Source organism: Narcine bancroftii, chromosome 8 (assembly GCF_036971445.1).
Source record: "Narcine bancroftii isolate sNarBan1 chromosome 8, sNarBan1.hap1, whole genome shotgun sequence".
NCBI classification, from domain to species: domain Eukaryota; kingdom Metazoa; phylum Chordata; class Chondrichthyes; order Torpediniformes; family Narcinidae; genus Narcine; species Narcine bancroftii.
The window spans coordinates 74091507-74117374 of NC_091476.1; the positions used below are offsets into that span (position 1 = coordinate 74091507).

At 44.1% G+C, this 25868-nt stretch overlaps 2 protein-coding genes and 1 long non-coding RNA gene across 4 annotated transcripts in view; all 3 read left to right on the top strand.

Annotated features, from left to right (window-relative positions):
* Positions 1-12303, top strand: part of LOC138740881 (putative transcription factor Ovo-like 1) — a 59645-nt gene extending 47342 nt beyond the window's left edge. The window contains exon 4 of the mRNA XM_069894150.1: positions 10923-12303. Within this exon, the coding sequence (XP_069750251.1) occupies positions 10923-11122 (200 nt within the window). The 3' untranslated portion in view covers positions 11123-12303. The remainder of the gene's footprint in view (positions 1-10922) is intronic.
* Positions 1-25868, top strand: part of LOC138740887 (uncharacterized) — a 257137-nt gene that overhangs the window by 76759 nt on the left and 154510 nt on the right. The window lies entirely within an intron of this gene.
* LOC138740880 (sorting nexin-32-like) overlaps positions 23591-25868 on the top strand; it is a 90660-nt gene continuing 88382 nt past the window's right edge. The window contains exon 1 of one of the 2 annotated variants that reach the window (XM_069894147.1): positions 23591-23732. In XM_069894147.1, the coding sequence (XP_069750248.1) occupies positions 23691-23732 (42 nt within the window). In that variant the 5' untranslated portion in view covers positions 23591-23690. The remainder of the gene's footprint in view (positions 23733-25868) is intronic. The other variant, XM_069894148.1, reaches the window with a different exon arrangement.

Consider the following 25868-nt stretch of genomic DNA (forward strand, 5'->3'; position numbering starts at 1 on the left):
TGAGTTGGTAACAAAACCTGTTAGTACCAATTGTTCCCCTGCTGGGGATTCTATGTCGAGACCCCCATATTGTATATATATTTGGTCCCAAAAATTGGTCTAACTGTTCGGCACATCCCTGGGGATCTTCTATCAGGGAGGTCAGTTCTTTCTTAAAGTTACGCACTTCAGTACTGGTCAGGGGCACATTTACGAAACCGAGACCCTCTCCCATGGGAACTTCCCGCAGTGATCTCATCCAATTGGTTTCTGGCTTATTAGGTCTGGGTTCCTGCTCCCTGGGAAATGAATCAAAGGGTTCTGCCCTTTCTTCCTGAAGAGTCTCACGCTGTTCTGAATTAAAGTTACCTCTCTCTCCTGTCAACAGAGGTGGTAATCGAGTGCTTTGTGAGCAAGTTATCATACCACTCCTGCTCTCTTCTCTCTTCTCTAGTGGTGGGGGAGGTGGGGAAGGTGCAGAAGGGTAGGTCATAGGAGGGGAAGGAAAGATAGGAGCCGGCATAGGAGGAACATAAGGTGGAGGGAGGGAATGTAACACATCCCAACCCTGTGATTCAGGGACAAAAGGTTCCTCCTCTCTCTTATCCCTGAATTCTTTCTCATTCAAAACCAGTTGTTCAATGGGTCCCTTGAGCCAGCAGGCTGCATATTCCCTGCTCTCAACATTGTCTTTCTGGTTTTGATAGAGCCATAGGTTCAAAGCTTGACACATCCATTCATCCTCGGATCCGAATTTTGGCCAGTACACGGAGCTCCCTTTAACCGGGTATTTAACCCATTCAATACAACAATACCTGACCATTGTCAGTTTTTCTTTACCACGGGTCTTTCCTGTGCCCCACTCAGATAACATCAACCCAAGCGGGCTGTACGTAGCTATCTGGTGTTCACATCCTGAACCAGGACTCTCTTCCTTGCTACCCATTATTCCCATGCTTATAAACAAGTAAAATTACTCTTACCGAGTTCCAGTAGTAATGCTCTAGTGCGCTTCCTTCCGTCGTTTGTTCTCAATGCCTCTTCTCGGATATCACTCGCTTCTTCCACTGACCAGCCACCCGTCGCCCGTGAGTCCAGCTGAATCAGCCGGGGTGCACCTACTCTCGTCGTCGGGGTACTCTGTCAGTGGAGGGAGTGTGATCCCGGACGAGCCCCCATTTGTTAGAAATTAAAGTACCTTTAAAGAAATTGCTCGAGACAAAAATTGAGAACAAAGAACATTTATTACAACAACAATGCAAAGTTGGGTGCTTCCCCTTACCCTGGGAATACACACACATACTGGGGCTCACCCAACTTTTATACAGTCAATTTCAGTATCAGAGTGCTCTCCCCCTTACATTCTTCTGCCCCCTGGATGGGTTTGGCATAGGTAATCCTTCCTGCCTACGTGCAGTTTCAGTACACTTGGAGGACCAGGGGGTATCCTGTGGGTGTCCCATCATGTCATTGTCCTTATTCACACCTTCCTGATTCTCGGGGCTACAATCTCTTGGTATGCGGAGTTGACTCATTCTATCTAGGGTTGGCTAATTTCATATGTATAAATCTGTGTATGGTTAGCTAATTAGATATGTAGGACTTGGTACTTCTGTCCAGGGCTAGGAGACCTTTATCTCATCCAGACTACCTCAACTTCCTACATTCTATTGTACCTTACCATTCCTTTTCTTAGTCTTATGGTCTTGTCACAAAGACTAGAAGATTCTTATGTTAATCGTGCTGACTCTGCTTTCCTGCATCCTAACCCCCAAGCTTATCCTGTTTGTACTGGTTACAGCCATTAACTGATGAATTTTAGTTTCTTCCATGTTCATAATTTTAGATCAATTTTCCCATCTCTCACAGAGGTAAGCAGACGCCTGTTTAAACGAAGTTCTGCTATTGGCAACGATAAAATTGTGTGTTGTCACTACTCTGCAAAAGCCCTAGTTAAAGCCAAAGAATAAAAGAAACGGGGGTTAGAGTCCCCCGTAAGGAACTGGGGTTAGAGTCCCCTGTAAGAAGCGGGGGTTAGAATCCCCCTAGTAGAATGGGGTTAGAGTCCCCTCGTAGCGATCTCGAGAGATAGGTTTAGACACTTGGCCAATTAGAATAAGGTGTATTGTGATAGTTATTTGTTATTGTGTACAATAAGTATTTGTTTAAGGATTGTGTACCTGTCGGACTCTGGCTTTACCTTACTCTTAATTTAGTCTATGTGTAGTCTGAGTCCAGCGTGTTCTTTGAATGAAGTGATAGGAGAAGGTATTCGGTTCAACAGTCAATTTATTACACAGCACAAGAATAAAACTTAACAGAGCTCTGGGTCACTCATTAGTTCATAGGTCACCTGCACAGTGAGCTACTCCCCAAGACTGACCCCTATTGTCCAGTTGGCTCAGTTTATATAGATCAACCTTATCATACAGAACAAAAGTTGGCTTCCTTTGCTAGATTTCATTATCATACAGAACAAAAGTTGTCATCCTTTGCTAGATCTTTTTGCATAAGGGTTATCACAAGTCATCTCCTGTTTTGCAGATATCTGGGGTGTAGCACTCCCATCTTAATCCTCCAGGCCAGACTATCCTGTTGTTTTGATCAGAAATTAATTCATCCCCAGATATTTCTAATCACCATTCTGTTCCTGTCTGGCCAGTTTCTGCTGTACTCTTTAACACCTCCTCCTGCCTTAATCTTCCTCCTAGACTGGTTTTCCATTCCCTTTGTTTCTTGCAGGCCATTCTTTGTTCTGGTCAGGCCTGTGTCTCCTGTGCTACTCACCACCTCCTTTAGTTTGAGCATTCCTCCTAAATCGTTTTATGCATTTCCTCTCCCTGTATTTTGGAGAGACAATTTTGCTCAGCCAACTTTGCTCCATGCTGTGATTGCCACTTAACCACATTCCTTTTTCCCTGAACCATGCAGTAAATATACACTTATTAATTAATCATTTATTTCATACTGTTTTAACCCCTAGATTCCAACATACCATAGTAGTGTATAATAAGTATCTGTATAAGGTGTATTGTGTTATAGTTATTTGTTTCTATAGTGTATAAGTATCTGTTTAAGAATCGTGTAGTGTATCATAATAGTTTATAATAAGTATTTGTTTAAGGATTGTGTACAGTGTGCCGCTGGTGTTTATAATAACGTGGGAAGGGTCGAAGTAGATTGCAGGGTGTCAAAATCCTACCAGGGGAGAGACCCAGTGAAGTACGAAGTCTAAAGGGTTAAAAATCGGAACATAAGATGGAAGGAGTAATTAGGGATGTAGGGCAAGAGTTCGGGGAAGACAGATGGGTTCCCCCATCTGTAAACCGACAGTGGGAAAAAACAAGGAATCAATTACTGGGAGGATTACCGAAGGAAGAGGAGGTACAGTCTATTGCACGGTACGAACAGATATGGAAAGAGCTGCAGAGTCAGGGGAAGGTACCACGAGGGTTTGAAAAAATCCGGCTGGTACTGTACTTAGGAGAAGCAGAGAGGGAAGCAGCCAAGGAGGTACAGGAACATGAGGCAAAGGGTCAAGGATCTATATGGAATAGAAGAAGGCTTAAACAGCAGAAAGAAGTGAAGGAACAGAGAAGGGCAGATTTACACAATATGACATTGGCTTACATGGCTGTGGAAGCGAACCTTCAACATGATATTAAAAAGGGATCCCATATCACAAAGGAGAATACGGGGGAGGTTAAGCCGTCAGCCCCGCTATATCCAAAGTTACCAGAGACATTGCCACCACCTTATCCTATTCCCCAGATGCCAACGATGCAGATAAGTGAGGGAATAGTGAATATCACTGAGTTAACAGGTCCAGAACTACATGAGGCGAAGGAGAGACTTAAGAGAGTTGCGCAGGAGAGAGTGGAGGAAACAAAGGAATGGGTGCACGAAATACAGAACGATATATGTGCAGTAAGGGAAAATAGTAGGTGCTTGTGAAAAACAGATGAGAGAGAGCTGGGACAAGAAGAGGAGAATAGGAAGGGAAATAACCCAGCGAGTGTCAGATGGGAGCGGGAGAGAGAGCAGAACGAGGAAACTGAAATAGCTAGTGTGAGTGTTGAGAGTGAAGAGGAGGAACAGCCAGTCACGATCAGGGGTAGCATGATCACACACAGAAGACAGGGTCAGGAGAACCCTCGCTCCCCTTTGGGATATGCGTTGCGGAACAGGGAGGAAGTACGGCTTCCAGAAAGGTATAGACAGATGCCGCTAATTTATGAGGGTCCGCAAATTGGGGAAAGGTATCAACCCTTCTCATTCACCGACATGAATTGTATTTTGGACCAAATGCCACCTCCGAATGAGGGAGGTGGAGCGTGGATGGGAAAGTTCTGCCAATATACGATGGGACATAAGATAGCCATAGGGGATTGGAGAGCATTATTGGGGAAACAGCTTGGGCTGTGGGAGATACAGCAGGTAGAAATGATCGCAGGAATCACTAGGTGCCTCGATGCCGAGCCATTTGCCAACCATGCTACGGCAGTAGGAGGGGCAATGCGGGATAAGTTTCCCGTTCCCCCCGGTGTCATGCAGTCCCTGACCTTTTCCAGAAAGGAGGATGAGGAGATCTCGACTTTTTTGAGTCAGTGTAAGGAGAGTTAGACGGATAAAGCAGGAGTACACCCAGCCACAGATCCCTTGCAGACTACACTCTTTAGGGCTGCAGTAACGAGCGGACTGCCAGCTGTAGTTAGGGAGGCATTAGGGAATAACCCTGATATTCCTGGCTGCTCGAATGAGCAATGGGAAAAACATTTGACCCATCACATGAAACGTTACAGGGCTAAGCAAAAGGAGGACAAACAAACTACGGAGTCGGCACAAGTGCAACTCCTTAAGCTTCAATTGGAAGAGGCTAGGAAAAAGGCAAATGAGACAAAAAAGAATTCCTCAAAGGGTGCGAACCAGATGATTCAGCAGCCACCGCAGCCACCACAAGGGAATAATATGAGTTGGCACCCGGCCCCATATTGGGCACCGGGTCCCACCTATGTGGGCAGAACGGGAGGTCCAATGGGGGGATTCCAAGTAAGAGGGAGAGGTCGGGGTGCTCCATGAATGCAACCAGCGTATGTTTTGTATGCGGTCAGCCAGGACACTGGAAGAGAGACAGCCAGGACACTGGAAGAGAGACTGCCCCCTAGTTTGGGGTCCTCAGGACACTGGGGGAAGGGGATATGGACCACCACAAAATGAGCATTGGGTCCAGCCCCAGAGATCGTCAGTGCCACCCCCAGTACATCAGGCACCCTATGCGGCTCTAGCTCCGAAGAGACAATTCCCTTTGCTGACAGAGGAGGAGCAATATTGCCCACAGTGACGGAGCCCGAGCACCCACGAGCAGGCTAGGTTGGCAGACCCTTTCCTGCAGATTAAAGTAATGGACATGGAAGTATCCTTTTTAGTGGATACGGGAGCCAGATTTTCAACACTCACTGGCGCTGAGTTTCAAGCTAAAACATTATCCTCTAGCGTCCAGCTGATAGGGTTCTCGGGTACCCCAGAAAATCTGCCGTTTTCTACACCACTAGTCACTTCTGTGGCGGGACAGACTTTTACACATCAATACATTTTGTCAGCCAGGTGCCCTACTAATCTTTTGGGCAGAGACCTGCTGATCAGGTGCGGATCAGGTGCGGAGCATCGATCCTTTGTGGACCCAGTGGAATAGAGGACACCTTTCCAAATGGATATTCTATGAACTGTTCATTAACTACACTTCATTCCGGTTCTCAGATGTTGTTGGCGGCAGCTGGAGGATCCGCGTCTGAGGGACAATGGGCTGACATTTACTGGGGGCTGTTGGAACCGGAGGACCCACAAAAGGGAGGGCTGCTAAAGCTTTATAATCAATGGAAGCCGTGGATCCAGACTTTACATTATAATCAATGGAAACCGTGGATCCAGACTTTACACCCGTATACCCCTCCCTCGGACCCCCCCCATTGACCCTCTTTTACAATAGGGATGGGGATGAAATGTATCAGCATGCCTTTTATGAAGAGGTAGAGGCCAAACTGCATGAGTTTTTCAAGCTTTGTTGGGACCAAGGTAAACTGCCTCAGGATCTTCGTGATGCCACCATCATCACCCTGTACAAAAACAAAGGCGAGAAATCAGACTGCTCAAACTACAGGGGAATCACGTTGCTCTCCATTGCAGGCAAAATCTTCGCTAGGATTCTACTAAATAGAATAATACCTAGTGTCGCCGAGAATATTCTCCCAGAATCACAGTGCGGCTTTTGCGCAAACAGAGGAACTACTGACATGGTCTTTGCCCTCAGACAGCTCCAAGAAAAATGCAGAGAACAAAACAAAGGACTCTACATCACCTTTGTTGACCTCACCAAAGCCTTCGACACCGTGAGCAGGAAAGGGCTTTGGCAAATACTAGAGCGCATCGGATGTCCCCCAAAGTTCCTCAACATGATTATCCAACTGCACGAAAACCAACAAGGTCGGGTCAGATACAGCAATGAGCTCTCTGAACCCTTCTCCATTAACAATGGCGTGAAGCAAGGCTGTGTTCTGGCACCAACCCTCTTTTCAATCTTCTTCAGCATGATGCTGAACCAAGCCATGAAAGACCCCAACAATGAAGACGCTGTTTACATCCGGTACCGCACGGATGGCAGTCTCTTCAATCTGAGGCGCCTGCAAGCTCACACCAAGACACAAGAGAAACTTGTCCGTGAACTACTCTTTGCAGATGATGCCGCTTTAGTTGCCCATTCAGAGCCAGCTCTTCAGCGCTTGACGTCCTGCTTTGCGGAAACTGCCAAAATGTTTGGCCTGGAAGTCAGCCTGAAGAAAACTGAGGTCCTCCATCAGCCAGCTCCCCACCATGACTACCAGCCCCCCCACATCTCCATCGGGCATACAAAACTCAAAACGGTCAACCAGTTTACCTATCTCGGCTGCACCATTTCATCAGATGCAAGGATCGACAATGAGATAGACAACAGACTCGCCAAGGCAAATAGCGCCTTTGGAAGACTACACAAAAGAGTCTGGAAAAACAACCAACTGAAAAACCTCACAAAGATAAGCGTATACAGAGCCGTTGTCATACCCACACTCCTGTTCGGCTCCGAATCATGGGTCCTCTACCGGCACCACCTACGGCTCCTAGAACACTTCCACCAGCGTTGTCTCCGCTCCATCCTCAACATCCATTGGAGCGCTTACATCCCTAACGTCGAAGTACTCGAGATGGCAGAGGTCGACAGCATCGAGTCCACGCTGCTGAAGATCCAGCTGCGCTGGATGGGTCACGTCTCCAGAATGGAGGACCATCGCCTTCCCAAGATCGTGTTATATGGCGAGCTCTCCACTGGCCACCGTGACAGAGGTGCACCAAAGAAAAGGTACAAGGACTGCCTAAAGAAATCTCTTGGTGCCTGCCACATTGACCACCGCCAGTGGGCTGATATCGCCTCAAACCGTGCATCTTGGCGCCTCACAGTTTGGCGGGCAGCAACCTCCTTTGAAGAAGACCGCAGAGCCTACCTCACTGACAAAAGGCAAAGGAGGAAAAACCCAACACCCATCCCCAACCAACCAATTTTCCCCTGCAACCGCTGCAATCGTGTCTGCCTGTCCCGCATCGGACTTGTCAGCCACAAACGAGTCTGCAGCTGACGTGGACTTTTTACCCCCTCCATAAATCTTCGTCCGCGAAGCCAAGCCAAAGAAAAGAAGAGAGGGCAGGCAATGGGAGATTAATTTGGACTACATAGTGGTAGGAAAGGCCGCTACGGTAGCACTGACATCTGAACAGCTGGAATGGTATGTGATGGCAGGTGAGGCCATTCCTCATGTCACCCTTGCAATTGGCACTACTCACCAGGCAAAAGATTTGGGACCGATGTGTCGGAACTTGATGTCCCTAAGTGACTGGTCCGATACCCAAATACCGACAGTGCAGTTCTCCTCATCTGGTCAGGCATACAGAATTTTGTCCCCGACATATGATCGAGTCCTCCTTGAGCGTAGACAGATTGAACGCTTTCATGGTAGAGAGAAGATGGATCACCCCGACTTGGCCCCTATGCTAGATTCTCTCCCTGAGAACCTGTGGTCAGTGGGATCAGCAGATGTGGGTTTTTGTCAGCAGGTGATCCCATAATCTTTGAACTGTCAGATTACACCCCAATTTGGCAGATGCAGTATCCCCACAAACCTGAAGCTGAGGAAGGTTTGGCAGATACCATTGATGACCTTATGTATTCAAGGGTGTTGGAACATTCGTGTTCTAGTTGGAATACACCCATCTTACCTGTTCCGAAACAGGACACGGGCAAATATCGGATGGCCCATGACTTAAGGCGCATCAATGGTATTGTGCGAACACCCACAGTTTCAGTACCAAACCCATATACTGCCATGACTGCTTTAACCCCTAACCCCAAGTGGTTCTCTTGCATAGATTTAGCAAATGCTTTCTTTTGCTTGCCGCTGGCAGAACCATTAAGAGATGTGTTTTCGTTCACGTATAAAGGTAGAAAGTTGCGGTATACTCGACTCCCGCAGGGCTTTATCTTATCCCCAGGGATTCTCAATCAGGTTTTGAAAGAACAGCTGGGGGGGCTAGCACTGCCAGGTGGGGTAGTTCTGATCCAGTATGTAGATGACATCCTATTAGCAGCACCTGATCATACTTCCTGTTTGGAGGCCACCTGTCTCCTGCTAGTGCAGCTGTTCAAGGCAGGCTTTAAAGTCTCTCGCTGAAAGCTGCAATGCTGCAGACAGGTGGTCACCTTTTTAGGTAGAATGGTCTCAGCGAAAGGCACAGGGATTTCCCCTGCACATCGAACAGTGATACTACATCGTCCAAAACCAAAGACAGTAAAGGAAATGCTTTCGTTTTTGGTTTTGTCAGGTTATAGTAGGCAGTTTATCCCATCGTATGGTGAGTTGACACATCCACTGCGAACTTTGGTGAATGAGCATCCACTGCGAACTTTGGTGAATGAGCAGGGGATGAGGAATCTGGGAGCTACTCTTGATTGGACTGCACAGGCTGAGATGAGTTTTATTCTATTGAAGCAAGCTCTTACAACAGCTATAGATTTGGTGATTCCAAATTATAACTACCTTTCTTTTTGGATGTTTCTGAAAAAGCACACACAATTGATGGTGTTCTTTTTCAGAAAAAAGGGGGTGGAAGATGTGTGCTCATGTATGTGAGTATCACACTAGACCCGACGAAAGACAGACACCCACCATGTACGAGACATGCAGCGGGAGTAGCAAAGATTCTACAAAAGGTGGCACACATAGTAATGGGACATGGCCTGACGGTACTAACAACACATAGTATTGTAGCATTTGTGAGCTCGACAGCATTTACAATGACTTCGCTAAGGCAGACGAGACTAGAAAAGATCCTGAATGCTCCAAATGTTACGTTTACCCATGAAAGCATTAACATGGCAGACAATATGGGAAAGGGAGAACCACACTGTTGTGAGAAGAGGGTAGTAAAGGATATTAAAATAAGACCTGACTTACAGGCTACACCCTTAAGAGAACCAGATGAAACCTTGTTTACAGATGGGTGTTGTTACAGACACCCCACAGATGGATTGAAAGCTGCTATGCGGTGGTACGAAAAACTACAGGAGGATTTGAAGAAATCATTGCAGGGACGGTGAGAGGAAAGGAGTCAGCACACAGAACTACAGGGAATGATAGCAGCATTAGAATGGGCAGAAGGGAAGGAGGTCAATATATATACAGACTCGGCATATGTGGTAGGGACAATACAGGTTGAACTTAGTCAATGGATTAGAAGTGGGTTTTTAACAGCAGCAATGACCCCAATTAAACACGAGAAGGACGTTAGGAAACTGGCTGAGGCCCTCCTGAAACCAAGGGCATTAGCAGTTCTTAAATGTAAAGGACATGATAGAACAGATACGATGGTGGCTCGGGGAAATCAGGAAGTGGACATGGCCGCTAAAAGGGCAGCAGGATACGGCCCTCAGTTTATTATGATACAGGCAGACAGAACAGCACATGACTTATTACCACCGTGTAGGGTAGAAGTAATAATACAGGAACAAGCAAAGGCATCACCTCAGGAAAGGATAGTATGGGAGGAAAGGGGGCAACCGAGGATCAAGGACTATGGAGATCGATAGACGGGAGGCCAGTTTTACCATCTGGACTCATGAAACCCCTCCTCGAGGAGGCGCATGGGCTAACACACTGTGGAAAGAAGCAGATGATAAGGTATTTGATACATTGGTGGCACCCCTTCCTGCCGGCGATGGTGGAGAACCATATTAGAGAGTGTGAGGTATGTATAACTTTCAATGTCAAGGCGACTGTAAAGCCACATGAAGGACAGTTCCCGTTACCTAAGTTACCAGGGCAGAAAATCGTACTTGATTATACAGACATGATTGAGAGGGTAAGTGGCTATCGATACCTCTTAGTAGCAGTAGATGTGTTCACAAGGTGGCCGGAGGCAATCCCTGCCAAAAGAGAAGATGCAAGGACGGTATGTAAATTCCTGATCAACCAGTATATTCCGAGACACGGATTTCCTAGAAAAATTAGGTCCGATAATGGAAGTCATTTTAAGAATAACGATCTACGGGAGGTAGAAGCAATGTTGGGATTGAAACATGCCTTTGGAACGGTCCCAAGGGAAAGTGGAGAGGATGAACCAAACAATAAAAGGTAAGATCGGGAAAGTACAGACACGGACCAAACTAAATTGGGTGGATGCGTTGCCCCTGGCATTAATGTCAATAAGGAGTTCGGTAAGTTCTGTGACAAGATTTACTCCATATGAACTACAAACGGGGCACCAGTTTCCGGGACCGGGAGCCGGAATTCAGACTACGAAGAATGAGGTAAGTTCAATGAGATGTAAGCTTTATTATGATAAACTAACGGCTCTGGTGTCAGATTTTTCACAACAGGTCACAAGTCCCAACAGAAAAGGGGAAACACCGATACCTTCAGTCGTGGAGTGGGTTCTGCTAAAGGTCATCAAGAGAAAGTGGTCGGAGCCCAGGTGGACAGGACCCTACAGAGTGGTGGAGAGGACATCCCACGCGGTTCGACTACAGGGAAAAGGCGAGACGTGGTATCATTGGAGTCAGTGAACAGCAATGGACCCACCAACACGGACACTGGAACAGATTCAAATGGAGATGACTGAGAACCTGTGAAGCAACTATGGACTAAGAACTTTTTGAACGGGTCCCTTTAAAGAGACTATTGGATTACGGTGACTGTATTTCAGTATTTGAAGTGATATTTCTATATTGAAGTCAACAGAATTGAGGGGGCTGTGATGGACACTATATGGGGACTATGGGTGATGTTGTTCCTAGCCCTTGAAGCATCTGGAGAAGGAAACAACTGTACAAAGTGTTTGTGGTCAGCCTGGGAGGCCCATAACGAACCGAAACAATACTTTGCGGATTGGACTGACGTTCCTGAACACTGTGTTGGGGCCCCCACTGGACTGAAGTGTGTTCATAATGGCCAAGTTTGTGAGGTTAAGTTTAACAAAGGGTCGGAGATGCTGGTCCTTGCAAAAACTCCTGAGGTCTTGGTCCCATAAGTTAACTGGTGGTTGGTCTCATTTTCATGAGACCAAAAGGGGGACTGTTGTAATCTAGGGGTTAAAACATTATGAAAGAAATGATTAATTAATAATTTTATATTTACTGCATGGTTCAGGGGAAAAGAGGAATGTGATTAAGTGGCAATCACAGCATGGAGCAAAGTTGGCTGAGCAAAATTGTCTGCTCCCAAATACAGGGAGAGGAAATGCATAAAACGATTTAGGAGGAATGCTCAAACTGAAGGAGGTGGTGAGTAGCACAGGAGACACAGGCCTGACCAGAACAAAGAATGGCCTGCAAGAAACAAAGGGAATGGAAAACCAGTCTAGGAAGAAGATTAAGACATGAGGAGGTGTTAAAGAGAACAGCAGAAATTGGCCAGACAGGAACAGAATGGTGATTAGAAATATCTGGGGATGAATTAATTTCTGATCAAAACAACAGGATAGTCTGGCCTGGAGGATTAAGATGGGAGCGCTACACCCCAGATATCTGCAAAACAGGAGATGACTTGTGATAACCCTTATGCAAAAAGATCTAGCAAAGGAAGACAACTTTTGTTCTGTATGATAAGGTTGATCTATATAAACTGAGCCAACTGGCCAATAGGGGTCAGTCTTGGGGAATAGCTCACTGTGCAGGTGACCTATGAACTAACGATTGACCCAGAGCTCTGTTAAGTTTTATTCTTGTGCTGTGTAATAAATTGACTGTTGAACCGAATACCTTCTCCTATCACTTCATTCAAAGAACATGCTGGACTCAATCCACACATAGACTAAATTAAGAGTAAGGTAAAGCCAGAGTCTGACATTTACCCATATATCTATATTAGTTTCCTCATCTTCATATTTTTATATCAGTTTTACTCATCTCTCTCAGCGTGTAATGCACAAACGTGCTGGAGAAACTCAGCAGGTCATACAGCATTCGTAGGAAGTGAAGGCTAACTGACGTTTTGGGCCTGGGCCCTTGGCCAAGGTGTGAGCAAGAATAGGCAGGCGTCTGGAAAAAAAGGGTATTGATGAAGGGTCAGGGGGAGGAAGAGGAAGGAAAAATGAGCAGGAGGAAGGAGGAAGAGGCAGGGATGAGAGGAAGAGGCAAGGCGAGGAGTAGAGGAGATGGAATAGGCAGGGGAGGAGAGGAGGGAGGAAGGAGCAGGGGAGAAGAGGAGGGTGGAAGGGGCGGGAGGAGAGGAGGAGGGAGGAAGTGGCAGGAGGAGGAAGGGGCAGGAGGAGAGGAGGGAGGAAGGAGCATGGGCAGAGGTGAGGAAGGTAGAAGGGGCAGGGGAGGAGGAAGGTGGAAGGGGAGGAGAGGAGGAAGGGGTAGGTGAGGAGGAGAGGAGGGTGGAAGGCGCAGGGGAGGAGGAGAGGAGGGTGGAAGGAGCAGGGGAGGAGGAGAGAAGGGAGGAAGGGTAGGGCATGCAAAAATCTCCCTGGGTCTTGAATATATTCAATATTTACCAGGTTCAACCTTCCCCAGTAATCACAGGCTCATTCTCTGTACCTCCTCCCACGAACCAGTGGTTTCAAAAAAATTAAAAACACGATTCTGAAGAAACTCAGCAGGCCAAACAGTGTACTTTATACAGCAAAGATAAAGATACATCACCGTTCATCAAGGTGTGAGCAAAATGTTGGCTGGCGCCCAAATGGTGGGGGGAGGAGCACAGTCCCAAAGGAAGGAGGTATTAGGTGGATAAGGGAGGGAGGGCGCAGCAGCAATCAGGGGAAGGGGAGATGGCTCTGTGAATAGAGAGGGAATGGGGTGGAGTGCTGGAGGAAAGGAGACAGAGGTATGGGAAAGGGAGGGAGAACGGGGAATGGGCTAGAGAAACTGGAGAAGTCAATGTTAATGCCGTCTAGTTGGAGAGGGCCTAGATGGAAAATTGTGTGGCCCCTCCAATTTAGGGGTGGTACACGAGGCCATGGACAAACATGTGAGTATGGGAGGTTATAGAGAATTTCTGGAGGAACTCAGCAGGTCAGACAGCATCCATGGGTAGACATGGTCAGTCAATGTTTCTGGTCTGAGAGGGGCTCCCACACTGAACATTTCCTTCATCCCTCTCCATCCCCATACAAATGGATCGTTAACTTCAGAGTCAGTACGAATTGGAAATAACAATTGACGATCAACATAGGCACTCCTCAAGGATGCATGCTTAGCCCTGTGTGGCCAGGTGCAATTCCAAAGCTATCTACAAATTTGCCCATGACACCATGGTTGTCAGCAGAATCACAGACGGCAATGAGGAAATGTGCAGGAGCGACATAAATCAGCTGGTTGAGTGATGTCAACGTCAGCACAACCAAGGAGATGATTGTGGACTTCAGGGTGAAATCAGGAGAACACGAACCAGTCCTCATCAAAATTTTGAGATTACAGCATTTGTATGTTCCTGCCAGGATTAAAGGCAAGGTTAGCAGGCACAGGGAACCTTGGTTTTCGAGAGATATTGGGAATCTGGTTCGGAAGAAGAGAGAGGCGTATAACAGGTACAGGCAACATGGAGCAAATGAGGTAGTTTTTTTTTAAATTTTTTTATTTTTCACACCATAAACCACATTGACCAAGATACATACATTTTCCTTTTCAACTATATACAGTGTCATTTTCACTCCCTTCTCCCATCCCACCCTCCCTACCTCCCCCCCCATTCATTTAAAGTACAGAATCTAAGATACATTAAACCAGTCAAACAATGTTGTCATTCAATAAAAATAAACAAGAAATTCCACTGAGTCAATTCTTTTCATTTCCTTTTCCTTTCGTTATTTTAGGTGGTAGATGTCCCCGGTAGGTTTTCTCTATTGTGTTTCATGTATAGCTCCCATATTTGTTCAAATATTTCAATATTATTTCTTAAATTAAATGTTATTTTTTCTAATGGAATACATTTATTCATTTCTATATACCATTGTTGTATTCTCAAATTATCTTCTAATTTCCAGGTTGACATAATATTTTTTTGCTACGGCTAGAGCTATCATAACAAATCTTTTGTGTGCAACATCCAAATCAAGTCCAAATTCTTTGATTTTTATGTTACTTAGGAGGGAGATCTCTGGGTTTTTTGGTATATTGTTTTCTGTAATTTTGTTGAATATCTGGTTTAGATCTTCCCAAAATATTTCCACTTTCTCACATGTCCAGATTGCATGAATTGTTGTTCCCATTTCTTTTTTACAACAAAAACATCTGTCAGATACTGATGGGTCCCATTTATTTAACTTTTGAGGTGTAATGTATAGCCTGTGTATCCAGTTATATTGTATCATACATAACCTCGTGTTTATTGTATTTCTCATAGTTCCAGAGCATAACTTCTCCCATGTTTCCTTCTTTATCTTTATGTTTAAATCTTGTTCCCATTTTTGTTTAGTTTTACCATTTGTTTTCTCATTCTCCTTTTCTTGCAGTTTAATATACATATTTGTTATAAATTTTTTGATTATCATTGTATCTGTACTCACATATTCAAAATTACTTCCCTCTGGTAACCTCAGACTGCTTCCCAATTTGTCCTTCAAGTACGATTTCAGTTGGTAGTATGCCAACACTGTATCTTGAGTTATATTATATTTATTCTTCATTTGTTCAAAGGATAATAATTTATTTCCCGAAAAGCAATTTTCTATTCTTTTGATCCCTTTTTTCTCCCATTCTCTAAAGGAAAGGTTATCTATTGTAAAAGGGATTAGCTGATTTTGCATCAGTATTAGTTTTGGTAATTGGTAATTTGTTTTATTCCTTTCTACATGAATCTTCTTCCAAATGTTGAGCAGATGATGCAATACCAGTGAATTCCTACGTTGCACCAATTTTTCATCCCATTTATATAGTATATGTTCAGGTATCTTCCCTATTTTATCTAGTTCTAATCTAGTCCAATCTGGCTTTTCCCTTGTTTGATAAAAATCTGATAGGTATCTTAATTGTGCGGCTCTATAATAATTTTTAAAGTTTGGCAGTTGTAAGCCTCCTTGTTTATACCATTCTGTTAATTTATCTAGTGCTATCCTCGGTTTCCCCCTTTTCCATAAAAATGTCCTTATTATTTTCTTTAACTCCTTGAAGAATTTCTCTGTCAAGTGTATTGGCAATGCCTGAAATAGGTATTGTATCCTTGGGAAAATATTCATTTTAATACAGTTTATCCTTCCTATTAGTGTTAGTGGTAAATCTTTCCAATGCTCTAAATCGTCCTGTAATTTTTTCATTAGTGGATAATAATTGAGTTTATATAGATGGCCGAGGTTTTTATTTATTTGTATACCTAGGTATCTTATTGCTTGCATTTGCCATCTGAATGGTGATTCCTTCTTAAATTTTGAGAAATCCGCATTATTCATTGGCATTGCTTCACTTTTATTTGCGTTAATCTTGTAACCCGACACTTCTCCATATTCCTTCAATTTCTTATGTAATTCTTTTATTGACAATTCAGGTTCTGTTAAGTATACTATAACATCATCTGCAAATAAACTGATTTTATATTCCTTGTCTTTTATTTTTATCCCTTTTATTTTATTTTCTGTTCTTATCAATTCTGCTAGTGGTTCTATAGCTGTCTTTTTTTTCTTTGGCTTGGCTTCGCGGACGAAGATTTATGGAGGGGGTAAAAAGTCCACGTCAGCTGCAGGCTCGTTTGTGGCTGACCAGTCCGATGCGGGACAGGCAGACACGATTGCAGCGGTTGCAAGGGAAAATTGGTTGGTTGGGGTTGGGTGTTGGGTTTTTCCTCCTTTGCCTTTTGTTCGTGAGGTGGGCTCTGCGGTCTTCTTCAAAGGAGGTTGCTGCCCGCCAAACTGTGAGGCGCCAAGATGCACGGTTTGAGGCGTTATCAGCCCACTGGCGGTGGTCAATGTGGCAGGCACCAAGAGATTTCTTTAGGCAGTCCTTGTACCTTTTCTTTGGTGCACCTCTGTCACGGTGGCCAGTGGAGAGCTCGCCATATAACACGATCTTGGGAAGGCGATGGTCCTCCATTCTGGAGACGTGACCCATCCAGCGCAGCTGGATCTTCAGCAGCGTGGACTCGATGCTGTCGACCTCTGCCATCTCGAGTACTTCGACGTTAGGGGTGTAAGCGCTCCAATGGATGTTGAGGATGGAGCGGAGACAACGCTGGTGGAAGCGTTCTAGGAGCCGTAGGTGGTGCCGGTAGATGACCCATGATTCGGAGCCGAACAGGAGTGTGGGTCTATAGCTAACGCGAACAATAAGGGCGATAGTGGGCATCCCTGCCGTGTTGACCTGCTTAAGTTAAATTGCTTTGAAATATATCCATTTACTGTCACTTTCGCCAATGCTTTAATCCAATTAATATACTTCTCTGGTAAACTGAATTTTTGCAATACTTTGAATAAATAATTCTATTCTACTCTGTCAAAGGCCTTCTCTGCATCTAAAGCAACTGCTACTGTTGGCGCTTTACTCCCTTCTACTGCATGAATTAAGTTAATAAATTTACAAATATTGTCAGTTGTTCATCTTTTTTTAATAAATCCAGTTTGGTCTAGATTTACCATTTTAGGTACAGAATCGGTTAATCTGTTTGCTAATAGTTTAGCTATTATCTTATAATCTCTGCTAAGTAATGATATTGGTCTATATGACGCTGGTGCGAGTGGATCTTTCCCTTGCTTTGGTATTACTGTAATTATTGCTGTTTTGCATGAATCTGGTAAGCTTTGTGTTTTGTCAATCTGGTTGATTTCTTCCAGGAGGGGAGGAATTAATAAATCTTTAAATGTTTTATAGAATTCTATTGGGAATCCATCCTCCTGGTGTTTTATTATTTGGTAGTTTTTTATTATCTCTTGTATTTCTACTACTTCAAATGGTTCTGTTAATTTATTTTGTTCCCCTATTTGTAATTTTGGTAGTTCAATTTTAGTTAAAAATTCATCTATTTTGTCTTCTTTCCCTTCGTTTTCAGTTTGGTATAATTGTTTATAGAATTCTCTGAAGTTTTCATTAATCTCCGTTGGATTATAGGTGATTTGTTTGTCTTTTTTCCTTGATGCCAATACCATTCTCTTAGTTTGTTCTGTCTTAAGCTGCCATGCTAGAATTTTGTGCGTTTTTTCCCCTAGTTCATAATATTTCTGTTTTGTCTTCATTATGTTTCTTCTCCACCTTATATGTTTGTAGTGTTTCATATTTTATTTTTTTATCTGCCAATTCTCTTCTTTTAGTTGTGTCTTCCTTCATTGCTAATTCTTTTTCTATATTTACTATTTCCCTTTCTAACTGTTCTGTTTCCTGATTGTAGTCCTTCTTCATCTTGGTTACATAACTTATTATTTGCCCTCTGATGAACGCTTTCATTGCGTTCCATAGTATAAACTTATCTTTCACCGATTCCGTATTTATTTCAAAGTACATTTTAATTTGTTTTTCAATTAATTCTCTAAAATCCTGCCTTTTAAGTAGCATGGAGTTTAATCTCCATCTATACATTCTTGGAGGGATGTCCTCTAACTCTATTGTCAATATCAAGGGTGAATGGTCCGATAATATTCTAGCTTTATATTCTGTTTTTCTTACTCTGTCTTGCATACGAGCTGATAACAGGAATAGGTCTATTCTTGAGTATGTTTTATGTCTACCCGAATAATATGAATATTCCTTTTCCTTTGGGTGTTGTTTCCTCCATATATCCAAAAGTTGCATTTCTTGCATCGATTTAATTATAATTTGGTTACTTTGTTCTTTCTGTTAATTTTTTTCCCAGTTTTATCCATGTTTGAATCCAAATTAAGTTTGAAATCCCCTCCTATTAATATGTTCCCTTGCGTGTCTGCTATCTTCAAAAAAATATCTTGTATAAATTTTTAATCTTCTTCGTTAGGTGAATATACATTGAGTAAATTCCAAAATTCCGAATATATCTGACATTTTATCATTACATATCTTCCTGCTGGATCTATTATTTCCTCTTCTATTTTAATTGGTACGTTTTTACTGATTAATATAGCTACTCCTCTAGCTTTTGAATTATATGACGCTGCTGTTACATGTCCTTCCCAATCTCTCTTTAATCTCTTGTGCTCCATTTCAGTTAAATGTGTTTCTTGCACAAATGCTATATCAATTTTTTCTTTTTTCAGTAAATTTAGCAGTTTCTTCCTTTTGATTTGGTTATGTATTCCGTTAATATTTAAAGTCATATAGTTCAATGTAGCCATTTCATACTTTGTTTATCTTCACTTTCCGTTTCCTCATCATCACCTTTCCTTCTTATCCATTTCTGCTTTCTTCTTTTGAACACTTTATAAGACAACATTTCTAAAACATCAAACATTTCCCTTATTCTACTATCTAAAATTTCTTTAACCCCATTCTCCCCTCCCCCTCCTGAGTTGCCCTTTATCCCTTGTCGGGCAACCACATCTCCCCTCTCCATGTGGATTTGCGAATTCACTCGCAAACGTCAACTGATTTTGCAGTGACCGTAACTCCTCCCCACCCAGCCCCCCCCGGTAAAGATTTCAATTTTCATATATAACAAAGGTCACTCTCTTAATTCCCTCCTTACTTCCTCTCTTCCCTTTCTTTCCCTTATTAATTCTTATATAAACTCTATATATTTTCCTTTAAATACGGATACATTCATGCACACACATATATACATACACACACACACACACACATATATATATATATACCCATATACACACATACATATAGTTCGTGGTAATTTTTACTCTCATTACATGTCCATCTCTCTGCTTGTTTTGTAGTTGTTCTGCAAATTTTCGTGCTTCATCCAGATCCGAGAATAGTCTGTTTTGTTGCCCTGGAATAACTATTTTAAGTACCGCTGGGTACTTTAACATAAACTTATATCCTTTTTTCCATAGGATCGTTTTTTGCTGTATTGAACTCCTTCCTCTTCTTCAGGAGTTCAAAACTTATATCTGGATAGAAAATTTTTTTTTGACCTTTGTATTCCAGTGGCTTTTTGTCTTCTCTTATTTTCTTCATTGCTTTCTCCAATATATTTTCTCTTGTTGTATATCTTAAGAATTTTACTAAAATGGATCTTGATTTTTGCTACGGCTGTGGTTTCGGGGCTAGTGTTCTACGTGCCCTCTCTATTTCCATTTCTTCCTATAATTCTGGTCTTCCTAGGACCCTGGGGATCCAATCTTTTATAAATTCTCTCATATTTTTGCCTTCTTCATCTTCCTTAAGGCCCACTATCTTTATATTATTTCTTTTATTTATAGTTTTCCATTATATCTATCTTCTGAGCTAACAGCTCTTGTGCCTCTAACTTTTTTATTAGATTCTTCTAATTTCTCTTTTAAGTCCTCTACTTCCATTTCTACGATTATTTCTCGTTCTTCCACATTGTCCACTCTTTTTCCTATCTCTGATATGACCATTTCTATTTTATTCATTTTTTCTTCTGCACTCTTAATTCTTCTTTTTATTTCATTAAATTCTTGTAATTGCCATTCTTTTACTGATTCCATATATTCTTCAAAAAAAAATATATCCATTGTCCTGCCTTTCCCTTCTTCATCCATTTCTCTACGTTCTTCTTCTTCTTCTTCCTCTGGTTTGGCCATGTTGTTTCCTTGTTTTCTTTTTGCTCTCTTCTTTCTTGTTCTCGTTGTTTTCTGTGGTCTCTTCCTGTTGCTGTGTTGCAGCTGTCACTCTCAGCTGTGGAGATCGACTCCTCAGCTGTTCCCCCCTCCCGTCAGTGTGTTTTGCGCGGGGAGTGGCGCATGCGCGGTTGCGCACTTTTACGGCTCCTCGAGCCATTTTTGTAGTCTCGAGCTTGGGACTTCCACCAACCTTAGGGAGTGGTCTTCTCTCTCCGCGGCGGGCCTCCTCGGTCAGGTAAGGCCTTCATCTTCTTCTTCTGACGTTCTTTCTTCTTCTCCTCTTCCCGTTGTTTTCGACTTTTCTCTCTTCGCTGCCATTTTCTTCTCACCTTTACTTTTACTTTGTTTTAATTTTTATTCTTGTACCTTTGTGTGTTTTGTGTTTTTTTTTCAACTTTTCCAGAGAGGGCTGGAATTCCCTGACCGGCCACTACTCCATCACGTGACTCCCAGCAAATGAGGTACTTGAGGAGTATAAAAAAATGCAAGAAAAACATCAAGAAATCAGGAAGGCTCAAAGAAGACATGAAGTTGCTTTGGCGGACAAAATGAAGTAAAAGAGTAGCAGTAATCATCAAGGATCCACACCACCCAGCACATGCTCTATTCTCGCTGCTGCCATCAGGCAAGAGGTCTAGGGGCCACAAGGCACGCACCACCAAGTTCAAGAACAGCTGCTACCCCTCCACCATTAGACTCAACGACAATCTCAATCAGGGACTCAATTACGGACTTGTACTTTTTTTCTCTCCCCCTCTTTACTGCAGTTTGTTCACATTTCTTTATTTGTTTACGTGTGGAGAGTTTCTTTTGCACTACCATTAAGTGGTAATTCTGTCTGACCCAAAGGAAAAGGAATCTCAGGGTTGTATGTGATGCTCTGACAACAAATCTGAAGTTTGATCTTTGAAGCATCCTGATGTAATCTCTCAGTACCTCACATAAATATAACTGCATCCCCACCGCCTCCCACAGAATCCCCATTGACAAGTCACACAGACACCGTGATATCACACACTGACCACCTCACATACAAACCCTGACATCACTCTCACCGCCACACATTTCTTAAAACCAAAAAAAGACTTTATTCACAAGAAATTATTTATAAAAAAGAAAACCATTCAATGGCTCTTCCCACCCTTAGTGTCCTATTCGTACATTTCCATCACTGTACATTGTTACATTCATTTTCTATTTACACCATTGGCACAAGGTCAAATTTATTATCATCTGATTGTACAAGTAGAACCCGATGAAACAGCATTCTCCGGTCCTCGGCGCAAAACACCCAAATATAACTCACGTACAGATATACAATACATATGCAAGAAAAGTATTCATATCTACAAATCAATAAATATTGTTTCATGAATATTAGTCTTGGATGGTTAGATCCCAATGTTGTGACACCTTCTCATTACCCCCCCCCCCCCCCCGCTTTGTTGGTTGAGAGACTTCCCCTGGGTCTCAGTCCCTCAGTGCTAGTGTGATGGGAGGAGTCCAGACAGTGGTCCTTCCCCACAGCACCCTTGCGTTGCCAAACCGAGCCTTAGTGCATTCCTCAGCACTTTGTCCTGCAGCCTGGAATGTGCCAATCAGCAGAATTCCCTCACTGTTATCTCTGTCGGAAGACCAACAGGTTTTGGGCTGACCAAAGTGCGTCTTTCACCGAGTCGATGGTCTTCCTGCAGTTCTGGATGTCGGACTCTATATGTGTCCCCGGGAACAGCCCGAAGATCAGAAAGTCCTCTGTCATGTTGTCACTAGGGATGAACCGTGATGAGGACTCCTGCGTCCTTCTCCACACACTCTTAGCAAATCTGGATTCAGCAAAGAGGTAGGCAACCGTCTCCACTCCACTGCAGTCGTCTTGAGGACAATATGCATAGTGGGTGATGTTCTGGTTGTACAGGAAGGATCTGATTCAGAGGGTTCCTCATCGCCAGTCAGGCCAAGTCCCAGTGCGTGATCATGAGCCCTGGCGATGAGGCATTCCTCCAGATGGATCGTCTGCTCAGGGAACTGCCCCACCAGTTCATTGAGTCCTCATCTCTCAGTGGACTGCAGGATGTTCCATGCTGACCACTGCCTGACGGCCTTGAGGTCAAAGGCAATTGCCTGGGAAATTTTTCCATATATATTGTGATGTCACTCCATAAACATGTCCATCAGCATCACCCTGACAACACACTGACCTACTCATACGCCGTGATGTCACACAATGACCTCACATATAAACCATGTCACACACTGCCCTCACATACATCATGTTACATTGACCTACACATACACCGTGATGTCACACACTGATCTCACACATATACCATGATGTCACACACTGACCTACACATACATCATGTCACACTGACCTACATACACATCACACGACCTCACATATACACCGTGATGTCGCACACTGACCTCACATATATACCGTGATGTCGCATACTGACCTCACCTATACACAGTTAAGTCACACACTAACTTCACCTATACACAGTGATGTCACTCACTGACATACACATTCACCATTATGTCACATACTGACCTCACATACACACGGTGATGTCGCACACTGACCTCACATACACACGGTGATGTCGCACACTGACCTCACATACACACGGTGATGTCGCACAATGACCTTACATATACACCGTGATGTCACACAATGACTTCACACGTACACAAATGTCACACTGACCTAAACATACACTATGTCACACACTGACCTCACATATACGTGGTTATGTCGCACAATAACCTCACATGTACACCATGATGTCACATAATGACCTCGCATACACCGTGTCGTCACCCCACCACCTCGCGTTCGACTCACGCCACGCTTCGACCCCTTACACACACTCCCCGGCGACGTCACCTCAGAGGGCCGAACCTCCGCGAAGCCCTGCTTCAAGTTCCCGCCCACACCTAATGTCTCCCGTGCGGCTGTTCGATAGCTCAGTAAAGTTCTCATCAACTTTGTCCGACGATCTCCGTCGGAAACCGAAGTAAAACCGCCATTTTCAGGCTCCAGTCAAACCATTTATTAAAAAAATTTCCATAGATTAAAAAAATCTTTCCTCATGAAAGGAGAAAACTAGCCCCTTGAATCATAAACGAAAAAGTTTCTTTTTTACGCCTTTAACCACGTTAAGCCTGGTGCGTAGAAAAGTTTTTATAAAAAAACGAGGATTGGCGGCGCAAACCTTTCAATTCGGGGCGGCTCCGCATCTGATCGACGGGCGCACCGGGCCAATGGGAGAAGCGGAAGGACCGGGGGTGGGGGGGTGGAAGGAGGCGGCGGCCGGGACCAATCGGAGCAGCCAGGTGGAGAGGGGAGGCGGGGCAGTTCGCCGTCGAGGAGCGCGCGTTGACAAGAGGGCACGGTGGCCGGACCCTGGACCTCCCAGAGAGCGGGGCGGTCCTCCCAGGCCGGACAGGAGCGGAGAGCAGCGGCTGGGAAGACGATGGAGGAGCACACTCACCTGTTCGCGGGAGAAGAAGCCAAGGTAACGTCTTTATACACAGGACCCTGCCAAAATCAAGAGAAAAATAACGTGCTTGTGCCCCCATTGATAAGTCAGGAGACCTGTGAGGAGATGGGTCAGCTGATGCTGGGGTTGATGCTAATCTGCCCTTTAATTTCATTTACAGGGAAGCTGCTTTATTTGAAGCATTTTTAACCTATTATTTATTTGAATCCTTCAGCCTAAGTTCCCCCTCCACCTATCCCTGGTGTTTATCTCTCTAAGGTCAGTTTGTCTTCTTTCAGTGATTAACATTATTGTTCTGCAAAGACCCCTGACAATTCAGTCTTAATTTCTACCCCAGAATCAGAATTTACTGTCGTGGACAGGTTGTTTATCGCAGCGGCGCCAAGGTTCGATAAGCCACCTTACGAGGACGGGTGCCCACAATACCAAGAACGGTGCAGGAGAAAGGTCGGGCCGTTGTCCGTTTTGGGGGGGGGTGGGGAGATCCGAGGACAGAGGGGAAGAAGCTGTCCTTGGAGCCGCGGAACACTCGACTCTGGGGCCTCCTGGACCTCCTTCCTGGCAGTGGAAGAGGGCGAGGCCTCGGGGGGTCCTTGAGGATATAGAGCTGCTTTTATTTTCCTTTCAAAGACACTGCCTTGTGTCCTCGATGGAGGTTGAGTCTAGTGCCCCATGATGCCGCACATGTCCTCGATGGAGTCGTCCTGTTAGGAAATGGGTCACGTAGTCAAGGGCTGGGAGTAGATTGTAATCTGCTCTTTAATTTCATTTACAGTGAAGCTGTTTTAATAGCAGCATTTTTAACCTCTTTTTTCATTTGGATTCTACCCCCTCCGAGTTGTTTTGGGTCTGAAGTAAGTTTGATTCTTTTAATGATTCACACAATGATTAATTCATGTTTTTTTTCTGCAAAGACTTCAGTCTGTCTGTGCCTCTTGGTTTTTCTCTCTCTCTCCCCCACCCCTCCCTCGTTGCTGTGTTCCTCCAGCATTTCTATGTTTTTAATTATCTAATGGGTGTCTCCTGACATAAGAATGGAAACCTTGAGAGATTTGAGCTCCTTGTTCTTCTAGGCCATTGGTGTGTGTCAAATGCCCTTTTCACACTGGCTAACCAGTAAATTGGCTATTCAAAGATCCGGTCAAAGAAGCCGTTTTTGCCATTCACAATGGACTTTGCGCCCTTTCACACTCACCACCAGGCATCCCAGGGGAGAGGGCCACCTATCTTCCACTAATTGGTCCTGGGATTACGCCCCCCCCTGCGGTGATCAATCCCTATCGTTCACACTGGCACATTAACTGGTAGATTGGCAGTTAATTACTGGGCTTGTCTGCAGATTACACTCAATTGAATGGAAATGCAAATTATGCAGAGGATATGGAGAGTCTGCAGAGAGCTATAGATAGGTTATGTGAGTGGGCAAGGGTCTGGCAGATGAGGTACAATGTGAGGTTATCCATTTTGGAAGAAAAATGGAAGATCAAAACATTGTATGACAAGGATTGCAGCATGCGGCCATGCAAAGGAATCTGCGAGGGCTTGTGCATGAATCGCGAAAGGATGGTTTGCAGGTGCAGCAGGGTAACAAGAAGGCAGATGGAATGTTGTTCTTCATTGCTGGAGAGGTTGAATTTAGGAGCAGAGAGGTTATGTAACTGGACAAGGTCCTCCTGGTGAGGCCGCATCTAGAGAACTGCGTGCAGATCTGGCCTCCTTACTCGAGGAAGGATGGACTGGCTTTGGAGGGGGTGCAGTGAAGGTGCACCAGGTTGATTCCAGAGATGAGAGAGTTGGCCTATGAGAAGAGATTGAGTCGTCTGGGGCTGTACACCCTAGAATTTAGAAAAATGAGAGGGGATCTTATAGAAACATATAAAATTATGAAAAATGGAGATAAGATAGTTGTCAGTATCTAGGAAACATAGCCTCAAGATCCAGGGGAGTAAATTTAGGATGAAGATGAGGAACTGCTTTTCCCAGAGGGTGGGGAATCTGTGGAATTCACTGCCCATTGAAACAGTGGGGGCGACCTCAGTAAAAGTATTTAAGACAAGGTTGGATAGATTTTTGCATAGTTAGGGAATTGAGGGATATGGGGAAAAGGCAGGTAGGTGGAGATGAGCCTGTCCTCCAATCAGCCATGATCTC